Source organism: Typopeltis vanoorti, chromosome 7 (assembly GCF_054136105.1).
Source record: "Typopeltis vanoorti isolate ZY-2024b chromosome 7, IOZ_Tvanoo_1.0, whole genome shotgun sequence".
NCBI lineage: Eukaryota > Metazoa > Arthropoda > Arachnida > Uropygi > Thelyphonidae > Typopeltis > Typopeltis vanoorti.
Genome location: NC_143555.1, coordinates 16,195,148 through 16,211,343, shown reverse-complemented (window position 1 = coordinate 16,211,343; position 16,196 = coordinate 16,195,148). Strand labels below are relative to the sequence as shown.

At 37.6% G+C, this 16,196-nt stretch overlaps 1 protein-coding gene across 1 annotated transcript in view; it reads left to right on the top strand.

Annotated features, from left to right (window-relative positions):
• Positions 1-16,196, top strand: part of LOC150104511 (WD repeat-containing protein 26) — a 400,251-nt gene that overhangs the window by 103,336 nt on the left and 280,719 nt on the right. The window contains exon 5 of the mRNA XM_090395688.1: positions 6,602-6,699. Coding sequence (XP_090251814.1) covers positions 6,602-6,699 — 98 coding nt within the window. The remainder of the gene's footprint in view (positions 1-6,601; positions 6,700-16,196) is intronic.

Here is a 16,196-nt window from a genome sequence, read left to right as displayed (position 1 = left end):
TTCTTTTAATCTTTATAAGGCTTAAATTTTTGAAAGATTTCAAGAAACCAGGATATGACTTAACAATTTCACAAGTGTTTTTTGCATGTGAGAGAGAGAGAGGGGGGATCTCAGTCAGTTAAGTACCCATCTGGCTGTGATCAGTGAAGTATATCAACCATCTTACTCTTCATATCCATGTCATTTTAGTGGTATCTCAATGCTGTTAACAGTTTTAATGATACACTTCACATTCATGTTTTGGTTAATGGATATATGTTCATTATGATCAGTTGGGTGGTTAAATGGTAATTGCATTGGCCTCTGAATAGATTAATTTCAATCACATCCAGAGTGATTAAGGATAACTATAGCCTTGCCCTTATTTTCCTTGGTGATGATAATATTCTTGTACTGTCAGAGTTTAAGTTCTCATTAATTCCAGATGAGACAGATTGCTTTTGGAGTTTGAATTTCTAAGGATATTGACTAATATCCTAAGTTGGATAATACTTGATGTTATATTCGACCCCACCGTGGGCATGAATGTTGGTGATTGTCTGTGAAAATACTGGTGGTGGTGGGCAGCAGATGGCGTTGGTGTAGTTGTAGAGTAGGTGCCCTCCCTCGATGAGTCTTAGGACCTGGAGGTGTCACTTAATTATTATGTAAAAAATTGCTGGAAAATGGTATTTATGAAAGGTTTTAAGGAATTACTATTAGTTGAAAAGTCAGCAAGTTTACAATCATTAATGCTTATATATTTAATGAAATCAGTGCCACTCGCAGTATGGGTTTATCATTAATATAATAAATTTTAAATGTTTGATTAATATTAATTAACTAATAATAACTAACGTGACAAGTTTTGTAAGTCATCAGACTTGCATCATCAAGAATGCAAGACTTGTATTAAAAAAAAAAGGAAAAAAATTTACACATAGCAGATGTTATCAGAATTGTAAAACTAGTATGTACCTGTAAACAAAATGACCAGAAAAAAACATTCTGTTAACTAATCTGTGAGCATTGGAACAATGCTAGTTGCAGTCATATTCTGTGGTACAATAGTACCACAGAATATGACAACAGCAACCTTCCACACAGTAAATATAGGCTACCATTGGCCAGAAACAGAAATGCTATATGTTGATCGTAACTGTTTATAAGAAAATTTAAAGAAACTTCAAAAATACTCCATATCCTCACACAATGTAAAAAACCAAGATTTAATACTACACCAAGTTTGGTCTGCATTCATCAAAAATCTAACAACTGCAGAACCATGATATGACACAGGTTATATCACAGAATATGACAACAATAACTAGCATTGTTCCAATACTTAGATTAGTTAATACAGCAGTTTTGAAGTTGTTTTTTTCTAGTTTTTTTGTATACAAGTCTTATCCCTGGTGATGTAAGGCTAACGACTTAGGAAACTTGCAGGGTTATAATATTTATTTTAATAAACCTGTTTTAAGTTTAGAAGCATGTGGTATCAGTACTGGAAATTAAATGAAAATTTGTTAAACCACAAAAATATCCATGTTTTTATAACCCTGTCATATAATTATTATTATTATTATTCGTGACACCTCCAAAATAATTATGTAGTTAATGTGCAACAGTCTCCTACGATTGGATAGTTCTTAAATGAATATGTGAAAACATAATTTCTGCTTATGTGGACTGAGGCATAGGAATATTTTAATTCACTCAAAAGTTTGCAACATGCTTTCATAATGAAGTCATTTCAGAATAAATCTTTCATTCCTTCTTAACCACTTGCCACCTATTGTGTTATATATCTTGTGACCTCTTGTGTGCGTGTAGGTCAAAAAACATAAATTGAGTTATAGAAGAGCTGAACAAAATATTTCTCAGATAAGTCACTCTTTCATTTGCTGAATTCTCTTATGTTGACATTTAAGTAGTAGAACAACGTAGTTAAGGATATAAATTAAATTAAACTTTAATAAATATTTTCCGATATTTTGGCAACGTCACGTTGCCATTTTCTAAAGGAACTTACAAAAAAGTTACGTGCACGTAGGCACTACAACACAGAAACTGGGAATGAAGAGATGAAGCTATTGTTCTCCTAACAGTCCTGATGGTGCCCTCTAGCGGGCTAAGTAGGTGTTCTTGGCCGTCAGGCTGAAGGTCTGCAGATGTAGGCCTCCCAAATTTGGGGCAGTCGCATACAACCAAATTTGTTGAGGTTTGGAGAATTTCTTAGGGCTGAGACTGATTCCATAAAGAGTCTTTCAAATTTGTATTTGCTACGGTGTATCACTGTAGCTTTCTTCCACCGTATTCTGTGGCATGTATCCAGAGCATGGTCCACAAGCCGAAAAATTGGAAGTTTGAAAAATTAAAAAAGAACTCTACCGTCTTTCCAAAACCTGCTACCAACACGGTAATCAACCTTTCTTCAGTCATCCTGAAGCCTGAAGCACTCAACGCACTGTCACGTGGACACAACTTTGCCATTGCTCCCAATAAAATACCTAGTGAGGATATTATGATCCAGATCGAGCGCGGAATCCGCCACCTTCCACATCAAGTCGCCAACAGTGTAAGACTGGATGTAGCCTGTGTCCTTTCCAAAGCAAGACCACCAAAAACCAACATATCAAACAAGGAATATAAAGCTCTACAGGAAATGAAGAATAATAAAGAATTAGTTATCACCAAAGGATAAGGGAAATGCAACTGTAGTACTTAACCAAAAGGACTACACAGGTAAGCTGAATGCTCTTCTATTAGATCGGGCCACTTACCTCCCTATCAATTACAATTCCACCAACTCTCAAATTAGAAAACTTCACAGGCTCCTTAAGAGAGTCACTTCTTGGCCTGTAGAAGTTACCAGCAGATTAAAGCCGTTTAACTCTATACCCCCACGTATTTACAGACTCCCAAAAATACACAAAGAAAATGTGCCATTACGTCCCATAGGGGATGGCATTGATTCCCCCATATACAAATTAGCTAAACATTTGGCCAAAGAGCTCACACACTATACTGGCAACACACCATCACACATAAAAAACTCAGCCCATTTCAAAGCCAGCATAGAAAACCTTACACTCCAACATACTGACATAATGGTCAGCTTTGATGTGTCCTCTTTATTTACAAATGTCCCACTCAAGGAAACTTTAGAGCTAAACCAAGCTAAATTTTCTCCTGATATCTCAGCCTTATTTCAGTTCACAATGAACTCAGGCTATTTTGTGTGGCAGGGAAAATTCTACAAACAAATAGAGGGGACAGCCATGGGTTCACCACTCTCCCCACCCTTGGCCAATTTCTTTATGGAGACCTTTGAAGAAAAAGCCTTAGCCTCTGCCCCACAAAAACCAACCATATGGCTTCGCTACGTTGATGATGTGTTCGCTATTTGGCCACATGGCTCTGAAACACTTCTCTCCTTCTTAACACACTTAAACAACCAACACCCCAGAATCAAATTCACTCTGGAAAAAGAGGAAAACAATAGCCTCCCTTTCCTAGACACACTAGTCACCCGCCAGCCTAATGGATCCTTGGTTTTCTCAGTTTACAGAAAACCCACCCATACAGGCAGATACATTCACCAACAATTCCCCCCCCCCCCCCATCACAACAATACAGAGTAGTGAAAACACTATACAACAGGGCTAAACTAATCTGTTCAAACGACTTGGCCCTAAACACCGAACTAAATCACATCCTCAACACTTTCTCAGCCAATGGCTATCCCCAAAAAAATCCAAAAAATATTAGAACCTACAAACCACAGATCCCCCCCCCCCCCACACACACACAACAAGGATTACTCTAATCCATCACCATTCCCTACATCCGAGGCACCTCGGAAAAGATTACCAAAATCTTAAAAAAACATGACCTGACCTCCTGTTACAAACCTTACAGAAAATTGGCATCCCTTATCCGCTCCACTAAAGACCAACTACTTCCCCTAGACCTACCTGGTGTTTACCAGGTCCCTTGCAGTTGTAAACTGTCTTACTTTGGCCAAACAGGCAGGACAGCGAATATCAGAATTTCGGAACACAAGGACTACATCCGTTTTCACAAATACAGTCATTCTGGGCTTGCAGACCATGCTCTGGATACACGCCACAGAATACGGTGGAAGAAAGCTACAGTGATACACCGTAGCAAATACAAATTTGAAAGACTCTTTATGGAATCAGCCTCAGCCCTAAGAAATTCTCCAAACCTCAACAAATTTGATTGTATGCGACTGCCCCAAATTTGGGAGGCCTACATCTGCAGCCCGACGGCCGAGAACACCTATTTAGCCCGCTAGAGGGCACCATCAGGACTGTTAGGAGAACAATAGCTTCATCTCTTCATTTCCAGTTTCTGTGTTGTAGTGCCTACGTGCACGTAACTTTTTTGTAAGTTCCTTTAGAAAATGGCAACGTGACGTTGCCAAAATATCGGAAAATATTTATTAAAGTTTAATTTAATTTATATCCTTAACTATGTTGTTCTATTCCTTAAGTGTTTTAATAATGCATAACCAACGTATAAGCCTGTCTACGAGAATTTAAGTAGTGGTACATGCTACATAAATACAGTAGCAAATTATAGACCAATCAGTATCTCAGATGTGGTGGTAAAAGTACTAGAAAAATTGGCAAAGAAGAGAATTCAAGAATGGGTAGATAAAAATATGATGCTGTATGAGGGTCAACACAGTTTTGTGAAGGGTCAGTCATGCCTTTAGTAATTTACTAACTTTTTATAATAGAGTAACAGCTAAGTTGGATCGAGGGAATGGCTACCCAATGATTTTGCTGGATTTTGCAACGACATTTGACAGAATACCACATGGAACATTCTTACACAAATTAGAGCAAATAGGAATGTACATGACATAGGTTAAGTGGATAAAAAGGTGGCTGCTGGACAGATATCAAAAAGTGGCATATGGTGGGACAGAATCGAGGCAAAAACAGGTGACTAGTGGTGTGCCACAAGGTTCAGTTCGGTGCTGGGACCATTGCTGTTTAATATTTACATAAATGATATAGGAAATAACTTGAAATGAAATATTCAGTTGTTTGCCGATGATGCGAAATTAGGTAGAGTAATAGTTAATCAAGGCAATATGGTGAGCTTGCAGTACAATTTAAATAGGCTGTCAGTATGAGCAAAAGTTAATAGATGTCACTTTAATGTCGAGAAATGTAAAGTTATGCATTTTGGGATAAATAGATTACAAGCTGTGTATCACATTGATGGTACTGTACTCAAGGAAATAGATGAAGCTAGAGATTTAGAGGTGTGGTTGATTTAGAGGTGAGTTAAAGTTTAGAGGGTATAAGATTACTTAGCTATTGAAGAACACATTAACAAGTTAGATTAAGAAGTTGTCATTCCTCTTCATAAGGCCTTGATATGCCCACATCTGGATTACTGTGCTCAAGTCTGGTCCCCCTGGGTTTGTTGGGGAGGAGAGGATTCAGAGGCAATTGACCAAGATGCTCAGTGGCCTGTGGAATGTTCTATATGATGATAGATTGAAGGTGTGTCAATCGCAGAAGTTGGTTGATAGGAGTAAAAGAGGGGATATGATAGAAACATTTTAAATTGCTTGAAGGGTTTTGTAGGATAGATGCAGGGGCCTTCAGCGCTTGGCTAGAAGGACCATAACAAGGGGGTCAACTCTGGAAGTTGAATAAATGTGCGGTTAGTAGGGGATGGGGTGAGGACTCAAATTTTTGCTTGGATAGTTGAGTGAGTGGAATGGGTTGACAGAGTCAGTTGTAAGTGCTTTGTCTATTAATGGGTTCAAGGAGACGTATGATAGATTGTGTGGATAGATTGGGTCTCCTGCGATGAGTCTTCAATAATAATAATTTCCGAATGATGCTGATTTTTAAAGATACTTTTTGAACTTCTTCTACCAGTTTCAATGGAAGCCAAAGTAGAACTTGGAGCAGCTAATTCTTTCAATGAAACTTCCTGAGGCTATTATTACTAAAGACTGAGTTGGGAGAATATTAGATAAATATTTTATCATTACATCATCAACTTGTTGTTCATAGCTTAAAGAAGATTAACCTGCTATCAGAATACTGCATTATAGTGCAAGATAATGCTTCTGTCTTAAGACTGAAAATGCAGTTAGGAAACTTGACAATATTATTATTTATTTTTTTTTATCTGACCCGCACAAGACCTATAGCACACTAGTGCCACGTGTGGGCACTAATGTACTATAAACTAGCATTTATAGCACATTAGTGCCCACACATTACTGCTGTAAACTAGCATTTGCTTTGAACTTCAGCTGTGCTTTCTCTTACATGCCTACTTTATTTCCTTTAAGTGTATTTGTCATCAGAAACATAAAAGTGACTTCAAAAACATTTTGGGTTTAGTTATATGGTTGTATGTATGACTGGGAACAAATAAGAAGTTGGGCAATTTGTTTAGTTTATACCACTGCACCCTGTATGTGGAAGGCTGATACTAATTCTTACTTCACTTAGAACTGATATCTTAATTTATTTTATTTTATTTTATTTTTTAACAAGTAAATAATATCATTATGGTCTTTAAGGAACTAATGAGAAATCAATGTTTGTTATTTTAGTTACATGATGTGTAGTACAAGAGAAGATCTCAAGCGAATGTCAGATTGGGATGGCAAGGGTTCTGTATCTCGGCAGAAACTTATGGAGAAATTGCAAGGTATTTACAGTTTCCTATGTGTGCAGTGATTTTTGATATTTTTTTGGTTATAAATATATATGCATTGATCCCCTGTGCTAGCACTTCTTCAAATTTGAAGTAGTTTTTGTACAAGAGCTGGTTTTGATATTATTGTTATAATTATTATCCAGGCTTTCATGGAGTCGAAAGACTCATCGTGGGAGGTCGTTTTTAGGAAACGCAAAGTTTATCATACCACTCCTTGAACTCATTGACCGTTCCTGCTCTAACCACTCTCTCAGGCAATGCATTCAACCACCCTCCACACAAAGAAACCACTCCTCACCCTCTTGCTCATAGCTTCCTTTCATAACTTCCAGGGATGGCCCCTTTTATTGCTCCTTCCCTCCATTCCACCAAGTGAAAGAACTCTCCAAAGTCTACCCTGTAACTGCCTCTCGACAGTTTAAAATTCTTGATCATATCACCTCTCCTTCTTATATTCACCAAACTCTGCAGTCCACATTCCCTCAGTCGATCCTCGTAACTGACATTGTACAGTCCTGACATCATGTTTGTTATCTGACTCTGTACCCTTTCCACAGTTAATTTATCCCTTTCAAATCCTGGGGACCAAATCTGAGAACAGTGGTCTAAGTATGGTCTGATCAGGGTCTTATACAATGGAATGATAACTCTTTTATATCTGTAGGTCAGCATCCTTCTCAGTATTGCACCAATCCTCTGGATTACCTTCACCATCTTTACAATATGCTCCCTGAATTTCAGTTTTCTATCAATCATCACCTCCAGATCTCTTGTCTCCCCTACTTCCTCCAGTATAGCCCCTCCCATCGATGGATCCCAACCTTCAAGACTTTACATTTTGCTGCATTAAACCGATACCCCCCCATTCATTTGCCCATCTGTCTAGTTCATTCAAATCAACTTGCAAGGTTATCAGTAATAGTGCTGCCACATCAGCACTATTACTGATAACCCTTCCCAGCTTTCACATCATCTGCAAACAACTTAATATCCCCTTGCAATCAATTGACAATGTCATTGATATGAAGGTTGAACAATACAGGTCCCAGTACTGAACCCTATGGAACCCAACTTGTAACCTCCTGCTTCCTTGATATTGTGCCACCATACACAACTCTCTGATACCTATCAGACAGCCAATCCTGAATCCATTTGACTAACCTGACATTTAAACTCATGCTTTGCAACTTAAATATCAGCTTATCATGTGGCACCCTGTCAAACACCTTTGCAAAATCCAAAAAAATGACAGTATATGCCTTTCTCCTCATCAACTGCTCTTGTCACTTTATTATAAAAGGCAATCATATTACTAAAGAAGAGCACTCCTTAAGAAATCCATGTTGATTCTCACAGATAACATTACCATCATCTGCCCAACGCTGTATATAGTCCCTCACTAATTTCTCCAAGACCTTAACAACTACTGATGACACACAAACTGGCCTATAATTAGACACTTCCAGTCTTCTACTGCCCTTGTGCAGCACTATCTTGCCTTCCTTCCATTCATTGGGTACCTTTCCTACAACTAGACTTTTATTGAAGAGCCAGGTCAACGGAGCTGTCAGTTCTTAAGCACATTTTCTCAAAACCCGTGTCGAAATACCACCCAGTGCCACAGCCTTACTGGTATCCAGAGTATTTAGTATTTGGAACACACTGTCCTCTTGCACCTCTAAACCCTGAATCTGCCCTATCCCTCTAGTATTAAAACTTTCTTCTCCAGGATGAAATACTTCAATAAAGTGCTTATTGAACAACTCCACTATGTCCTGTGCATCAGTCACTTTATTCCCATTTTTATCCCACAATCATTTCTCCTTCTACTGACCACATAGCTAAAAATTCGCTAGGATTTTCTTTGGAACTTAGTGCCAATCTCTTTTCATATTCCAGTTTTGCCTTCCTCATCATACTGGTCACTCTCCTGACCTGTATCTTATATTCTCTGTGTATCTGTCCTCCACTTTCTCCTTATATCTCTTCCATAATCTCTTTTTCACCTGCAGTTCCTGTTTGATATTGTTTGTCATCCACCTTACACCAAATTGTGGCTGCTGCTTCACTCGTGAAATACAGCTTACTATCTCTGCTAACAAATATTCCTTCACAATTTCCCAAGCACTAATGATATCCTAGCCTTCCAATTCTGCCCTCCATGGAACTGCCCCTACTTGATACCTAAGACTATTATAATCACCTGCCTTATAATTCCACATACGTTCTCTTTTCTTTGATACACCTGCATGTGTATTCATCTTCCAAGTCAAAACTGCATGATCACTATCTCCAACTGGTGGGAGAGATGTCATCTCACTTATTATTAGCTGTTCTGATGCTATGACCAAATCCAAAACTCTTGAACCTCTTGTTCTCTCTATTACATGTTGCCTAAGATATTTGTCCCTCAAGAATTCTAGAAATTCCATCCCCTTATTACTACATGCCTTTTCCTCTTCCTAGTTTATGCTGCTATATTTAAAATTTCCCATAACAATCATTCTTCTTGCACTTGCCAAGCTCAACTGCCTAAACATCTCCTGCGTCTCCCCGGCTATAGCAACCCTCTGTGCTCCCCGGTTGTAGCAACGCCCCACTAAATATCCTGTCTTGGCCACTTCTACCTCACACCATATGCTTTCAAAACCATTAGTGTCACTGCCTTCCAAAGCCTCCACTCTTAGAAGACATAAGTCATCACTTATCATAAGCAGTACTCTGCCACCATGTTTTCCTTTCCTATCCTGCCGAAAAATGCTGTACCCTGCCACTTCAATTCCTGTTATTATATCATCCTCCGTCAGCCACATCTCAGAGATCCCAATAATCTTTGGCCAGGCTGATGCTATTAGCTCCACCAATTCATCTCCTTTATTTTGGATACTCCTGGCATTAGTATAGAGCATAAAAATATCACTGCTTCTATACCCGTCATTGTCCCCTCTCGACCCCCACTGGACTTAGTATTACCTGATGTCGCCCCCTTCCCACAAGAGGCCAAGCTTGCTACCATCCACCCCTTGAATTCTAGTTTCCCTGCATTGACACACTGACTCGTTCAGAAAACAGCAATCTCTCCAGATGCCTTCGTCCTTCCTCATTCAAATGCATGCGGTCTCTCGCATACAGTTCCCTTCTTTCCTCAAACACCCTCCAAGCATCCACATATTCCAATCCTCTCTTCTGACACATTCTGGCTATTATGGTATTCAGTATTACTGCTCTTCTGCTCAACTTGTCACTATCATACCTGGGCAACACAAACACAATCTTTCCTCTCTGTGTTTTCTTTTGCACAACCTCAAGCAAGAATCTCAGATCTCTCGCTGCCCGAATTACATTGTCTCTCAAGTCATTCATGCTCACCATCACAATCATTTCATCCATCCTTTCACCCCTCTTAATTGCTATAGCCACATCTTCTATCGTCCCTCCAGGCAAACACACCTCTGGCATCCTATCTTGTACACCAGAGATCATTGAGTCTCCATACATCACACCTCTTGCCACTTTGTTCCTTGATTGCTCACCTGCATCCCTCACTCTCTCTCTCTCTCTGTGTTTCCCTACTTACCTGCTGTCCTGGACACTCCCTCGCATTCTTCTTATTTCCTCTCTTTGACTGTTTCCATTCTCCCCTCCTTAATCATTCCCATAACTGTCTCTCACTCCCTCTCTTCTACTGTTTCTATTCTCTCCTCTTCTATTATTCCCATACCTCTCTCTCTCCTACTGTTTCTATACTCTCCTCTTCTATCATTCCCAAAACTCTCTCACTCCTACTCTGATTTGCTTTGCATTCATCTCTTCCATTCTCCTAATCTCATCTTTCATACTTCTCATCTCGTTCACAAGACATTCCACCTCCTCTTTCAGCTTATCTATCTCTCTGCAAGTTAGTCACTCTTACTTGACATTCATTCCCCAAATCAAGACCATCTCCAAAAACTTCAATCATTCAAGCCTTCCACAATCCTGACTCTTATTTTCTCATTCATATTTTGCTCATCAATCTCTCCTGTCACACTTCTTGTCTCCTGACATTCATTTCCTGTTCCTGACGAAACTAGGTCAGTTATCAAAATATCTAATTCATTGAATTCCTCCGATTGCCTACGTTTTGGGCATATACGCACTCCTCCTTCTCTCACCCGCCACATATCCAACTCTCGGGACGTATACATGTCACAAGCACTGCATGCCACAAAGTCCTTTATTATGTTACATATAATAGAGTTCTTAAATGGCAGAAGACGTGGCGACACGCCATTTGTGATTGCAGCTGTGGCGGTCATCATTCCTTACTGCCGAGGAACTACTAAACTAAATGCTATATATATATATATATATATATATATATATATATATATATATATATATATAAATGCTAAATATATACAGGGTGTTCGGGATAAATTTGACAGTTTCGTAAGGAAAAAGAAAATCTTCTTTGTATCTATTAAATTTAATGAATTGACAAAAAAACATTACAGTCAGAGTTAATTACAATACTATCAACAAGATTTACTCAAAATAACCACCATTAGCATCGATCACAGCTTCAATTCTGCTTCGGAACCTCGAACAAGCTGATGCTACAGTCTCCCTGGGAAGGGCCGCAAAAACTGTTTTAATTTTATCCATTAACTGGGCTTTTGTATTACTGGAAGTGCGATTGGTGTCTTTTTCAACTGCGCCCCATACAAAATAATCCATGGGGTTAAGGTCTGGGGAGTTTGGAGGCCAAACATTTGGACTGGTGAAGTCGTAGAAATTTTCAGACAACCATTTTTGACTTTTCCCAGAGGTGTGGCAAGGGGCCGAATCCTGCTGCCATACATACGGCCTACCATTGGCTACCCTTGTTATCCAGGGCTTGACTACAGTTAGCAACTCCACGAACAAAGCCCGAATTCCAATGCCAGGGTTCTTCACACCTGTTCCTGCAGATTTGCAAGGAATTCTGCTGTACGAACGCAATCAGATCGTCTGCTAGGGATCTTTCTTCTTGCTACATCCTCGTAGTCACCATTGCAAGTCTCTAGTTCATGCCTGATTGTTTTTACTGTATTCAGGGAGCATTGGGCAGCAGTCGTAATATCCTTATTTTGATGGCGGGCACGAATCATCATGATACAAGTTATTCTCTTCCATGATTCAGGTGGGTTCCAGCTATCCATCCTTTCTGACATCTTGTATATGAATGAAGAAGGGTCCAAACTTTTAAATGAAGAGAAGTGTGTGTTAATACATGTAACTTACGGAAAAATATAATTAATTATAAATATGTCAAATTTATCTCGAACACCCTGTATATATATATATAAAAATGCTAAATATATATATATAAACATAAATGCTATATTCAACTATACTAAATAGCAAAAACTTCTCTTCTCTTCCACCGCAAATGCTGCTGACTGTGACCTCGCCTTCTTGGTAATCCAAAAATAACGCAGTATATAACAATGAAATTCCAAAAGCAGAACCACTAAAGAACATGTGTGTTACTGAGAAAGAAGTTTAGCACAATTCACAAAAGAATTCACTCTATACGCCATTTAAAAAATACTTCTTTTTTTTACCACAGCTCAAATCCACCTCCACGTGCTTCAGCATCCCTAATGTCACTTCCTGGTAAAGCTGACTCCTTTAGTATTGTGGAAATATTAAATACAGTAAAACCCTGAAGTTATGAAGTAGGTGGGACCAACAAAAAGCGCCTAAGTCGAATTCGCGTAACTCGGGGTATAATTTTGCATGTAATTTATATACACAAACATACAATTGGGACCAAAGGTTTACAAAAACACCTATATTTTTTAAGAAATATAATCAGTGATGTAATATATAATCACTATTAATGGTAGTTTCTTAGTGTCTACTGGTTGAAATGTGCACTTGTTGAAATTGAAAATTCTCAATTCAATGCATTGTCTCCATCGCCGTTATGAAACATTACCTAAGTTTTGTGATATTTTATAACAGACTACAGTTACAAACTACTTTAATTGCAATTACATTTTATAAAATGATTTATTGACATTTTTTTTTTATTCTCTTGTATGGAGATGAAGACAAGTGAATTCAATTATAACACTAAATTAAATTTCCTGACAGAGTATTAATAAAGAAACTAGTAATGAAGAGAGAAACATAAACGAAGGCCGAAAGAAATATAAATTTAATTCTCCTGGTTTCTTTGCACTTGTTTTAAGATTGCTTAATATATTAGTCACCTAATTTATAAAAAGAAATGAAATGTATATCTTAATGAAAGTCATCTAACAATCTCCTTTCCTTTAGTGTTACATGGTGATCAGCATTCATTTCAGTAAAATTAGGGAGACTACAACCATTTGAAATGGTTGTAGTCTACATTATTCCTAACATGAAATGAATCATGTTAGGAATAATTACTTTAATATCCCAATGTTTTGAACCTTCATATTAAGGTCATCTGGATTATACACGTGTATATACAAAGACAAGCTATATTACATTTCAGTGATTTGACAATCGTTATTCTACTGGTCTGAACTCTAGTGGGGAAAAAACACATCAGAGCTGTATTCTATTTATAATATCATCAGAGAATAAATTCATATAGATAGCTTTAATACAGCAAAAGTGCTGGCCTAATCTATAATTTAACAAGAGTGTTGTTATATTAGAGTTAAGATACTAGATTGCTTACAGTCCTAATTATAATTAACTCTTAGACCAGAAGGTTAAGTGGGTAGAATATGTGCCATCCATTTCTTGGGATTTTTAGACCACCATTATTGTTAAGATTAGCGCGGTTGATAAGAATTTCACGGGCCTCCTTAAATTTGCACTCATACCTCATTTTGGTATGATGTAAACAACAACCATCACCCTAATCTTAATAACACTCTTGATAAATTATGGATTAGGCCACCACTTGTACTGTATTAAAACTATCTATATGAATTTGTTCTCTGATGATGTTATAAAAAGAATATATTTTTTACTAAATAATTTAAGGAAATTACGTCAACTAGGATATACATTAAAATAAATTTTAATATACTTCAATATTTCGGCAATGTCACGTTGCCATTTTCAAGAAACTTAAGAACAAGACACGTGCACACAGGCACAACAAACAGTAAGTGAGGAAGAAGCAGGAAGCTATTATTTCTCCTAAAGTCTTGATGGTGCCCCCTAGCAGGCAATGTTGGTATTCTTTGGGCGATTGGGCTGAAGGTCTTCTGATGTAGGTTTCCCAAATTTGAGGCAGTCTCATGCAGCCAAATTGTTGAGGTTTGGATTATTTCTTAGGGCCGAAGCTGATTCCATGAAAAGCCTTTCATATTTGTATTTACTACGGTGTATTATCGTGGCTTTCTTCCACTGTATTCTATGGCAGGTATCCAGCGCATGGTCAGCAAGACCAGAGTGGCTGTATTGGTGTAACCAGATATAGTCCTTGTGTTCTGAAATTCTGATATTTGCTGTCCTGCCTGTTTGGCCAAAGTAGGACAGCTTACAGCTGCAAGAGACCTGGTATATACCAGGTAGGTCTAAGGGGGGAGGTTGGTCTTTAGTAGAGTGGATAAGATGCCAATTTTTTATATGGTCTGTAACAAGAAGTTAAGTCATGTTTTTTTAGGATTTTTGTAATTTTTTCCGAGGTGCCTCGGATATAGGATATGGTGATGGAATCCAAACCGCAACAAATTTGGCTGCATGAGACTGCCTCAAATTTAGGAAACCTACATCAGAAGACCTTCAGCCCAATCGCCCAAGAATACCAACATTGCCTGTTCGGGGGCACCATCAGGACTTCAGGAGAAATAATAGCTTCCTGCTTCTTCCTCACTTACTGTTTGTTGTCCCTGTGTGCATGTGTCTTGTTCTTATTTTTCTTGAAAATGGCAATGTGACATTGCCGAAATATTGAAGTATATTAAAATTTATTTTAATGTATATCCTAGTTGACGTTGTGATTTCCTCAAATTTTTTAGTAAAAAATGCAAAACCAACGTCTATGCCTTTCCTTGAGAAAAAGAATATAGCTTTGTAATTTTTTCACTACAGATCAGGCCAGTGGATTAATAGTTGATCAAATCATTGTCACTTTTGCATACTGTTTGAAATATAATATAGGTTGTGTGTGTGTGTGTGTGTGTGTGTGTGTGTGTGTGTGTGTGTGTGTGTGTGTGTGTGTGTGTACATACGCACTAAGTGACCTTACTATGAAGGTCAAAACGTTGAGAAATTAAAGTAATTATTCCTAACATTGTAGTCTCCATAATTTTACTGAAATGAATCAGATAATCTCAGTGCTTTAAAGATATTTTCTATACCTTAAAGACAGTTCGTAAATATTTTTACCAGGGGGAAAAAAAAAGAGAAGAGAAAGTCAAATTAACTTCTGGCAGACATGGCATACATGCTAAACACATCCTAACATGAAGGTGCTTATGACACTAAATAACAGATTTTTACTTGTTATTTTAACTTGATAATATGGATGAATAAGCTGTTCCACTTCATCAACTATGATGATGATTATGAAAACTATTTTCTAACATAAACAACTTTTTTTTGAACAATCAATTTTTATTTCCTTTTAAGGTATGTGAACTTTGAAAGATGGATGTTATTTAAATAATACTAAACTTGAATTACTCTTAAAACACCATAGCTTACATTATTGTTGTAGATATATAACAAATGCTAAAGAGAATGTAGATTAAAAAAAAAAAGGGAACATCCATGCTCTGACTAAATTTATTGTATAGAGTAATTTTTTCCCCTTTGATGAATAGTGTTTTTGTTTCCTTTACAAAATCAGCAATATTCAAATAACATGGCAATTTCATCATTCTTGATAGTATTGTTCCATGGTACATTGCCTTGGTCAAATCCCTCCTTGTTCATTGCCTATGATATGATAATGCAGAAAGTGTTTTTTGGTACACCTGCTGTTGTTAATCTACATTTGTTGATAGAGCTCTTCATTATTGTCCAGAAACTGTGGTTTGCAATATTTCCACGAAACTAATTCATTGGAGTGGAATTATGATTCAGAACTCTTAACTTGCAAATGCTGAGCAATAAATGTAAGTTTTGAGTTTTGCATCACACAGTTTTCTGTGGAAATTTTCCCTATCAGTAATAAAATATTATTTTTATCAAAAGAATTTAAAAATTGTTCAGTCGTCTCAATGTCACGTGTAATGGGGAAGAATTATTTATTCATCTGAAGCCGGAATCTTATCCTGATGCCTTTGCCTCTATGCAAAGGAAACTGCAATACCTATTGAAAATGTTAATGATACAAAAACGTGATCTTCACATCATTACATCTACAGTGTTCCTGGTTTGTGACCACATTCAGTTTGTGGGGGAACATACTGTCATCAGTTTAATGGAATGAGCTGTGGATTATTAAAGGTTTTTTGTTCTCAGTGTGCAACAAAGCTGCCTCCAAACTGAATAGATGAATCACTAAA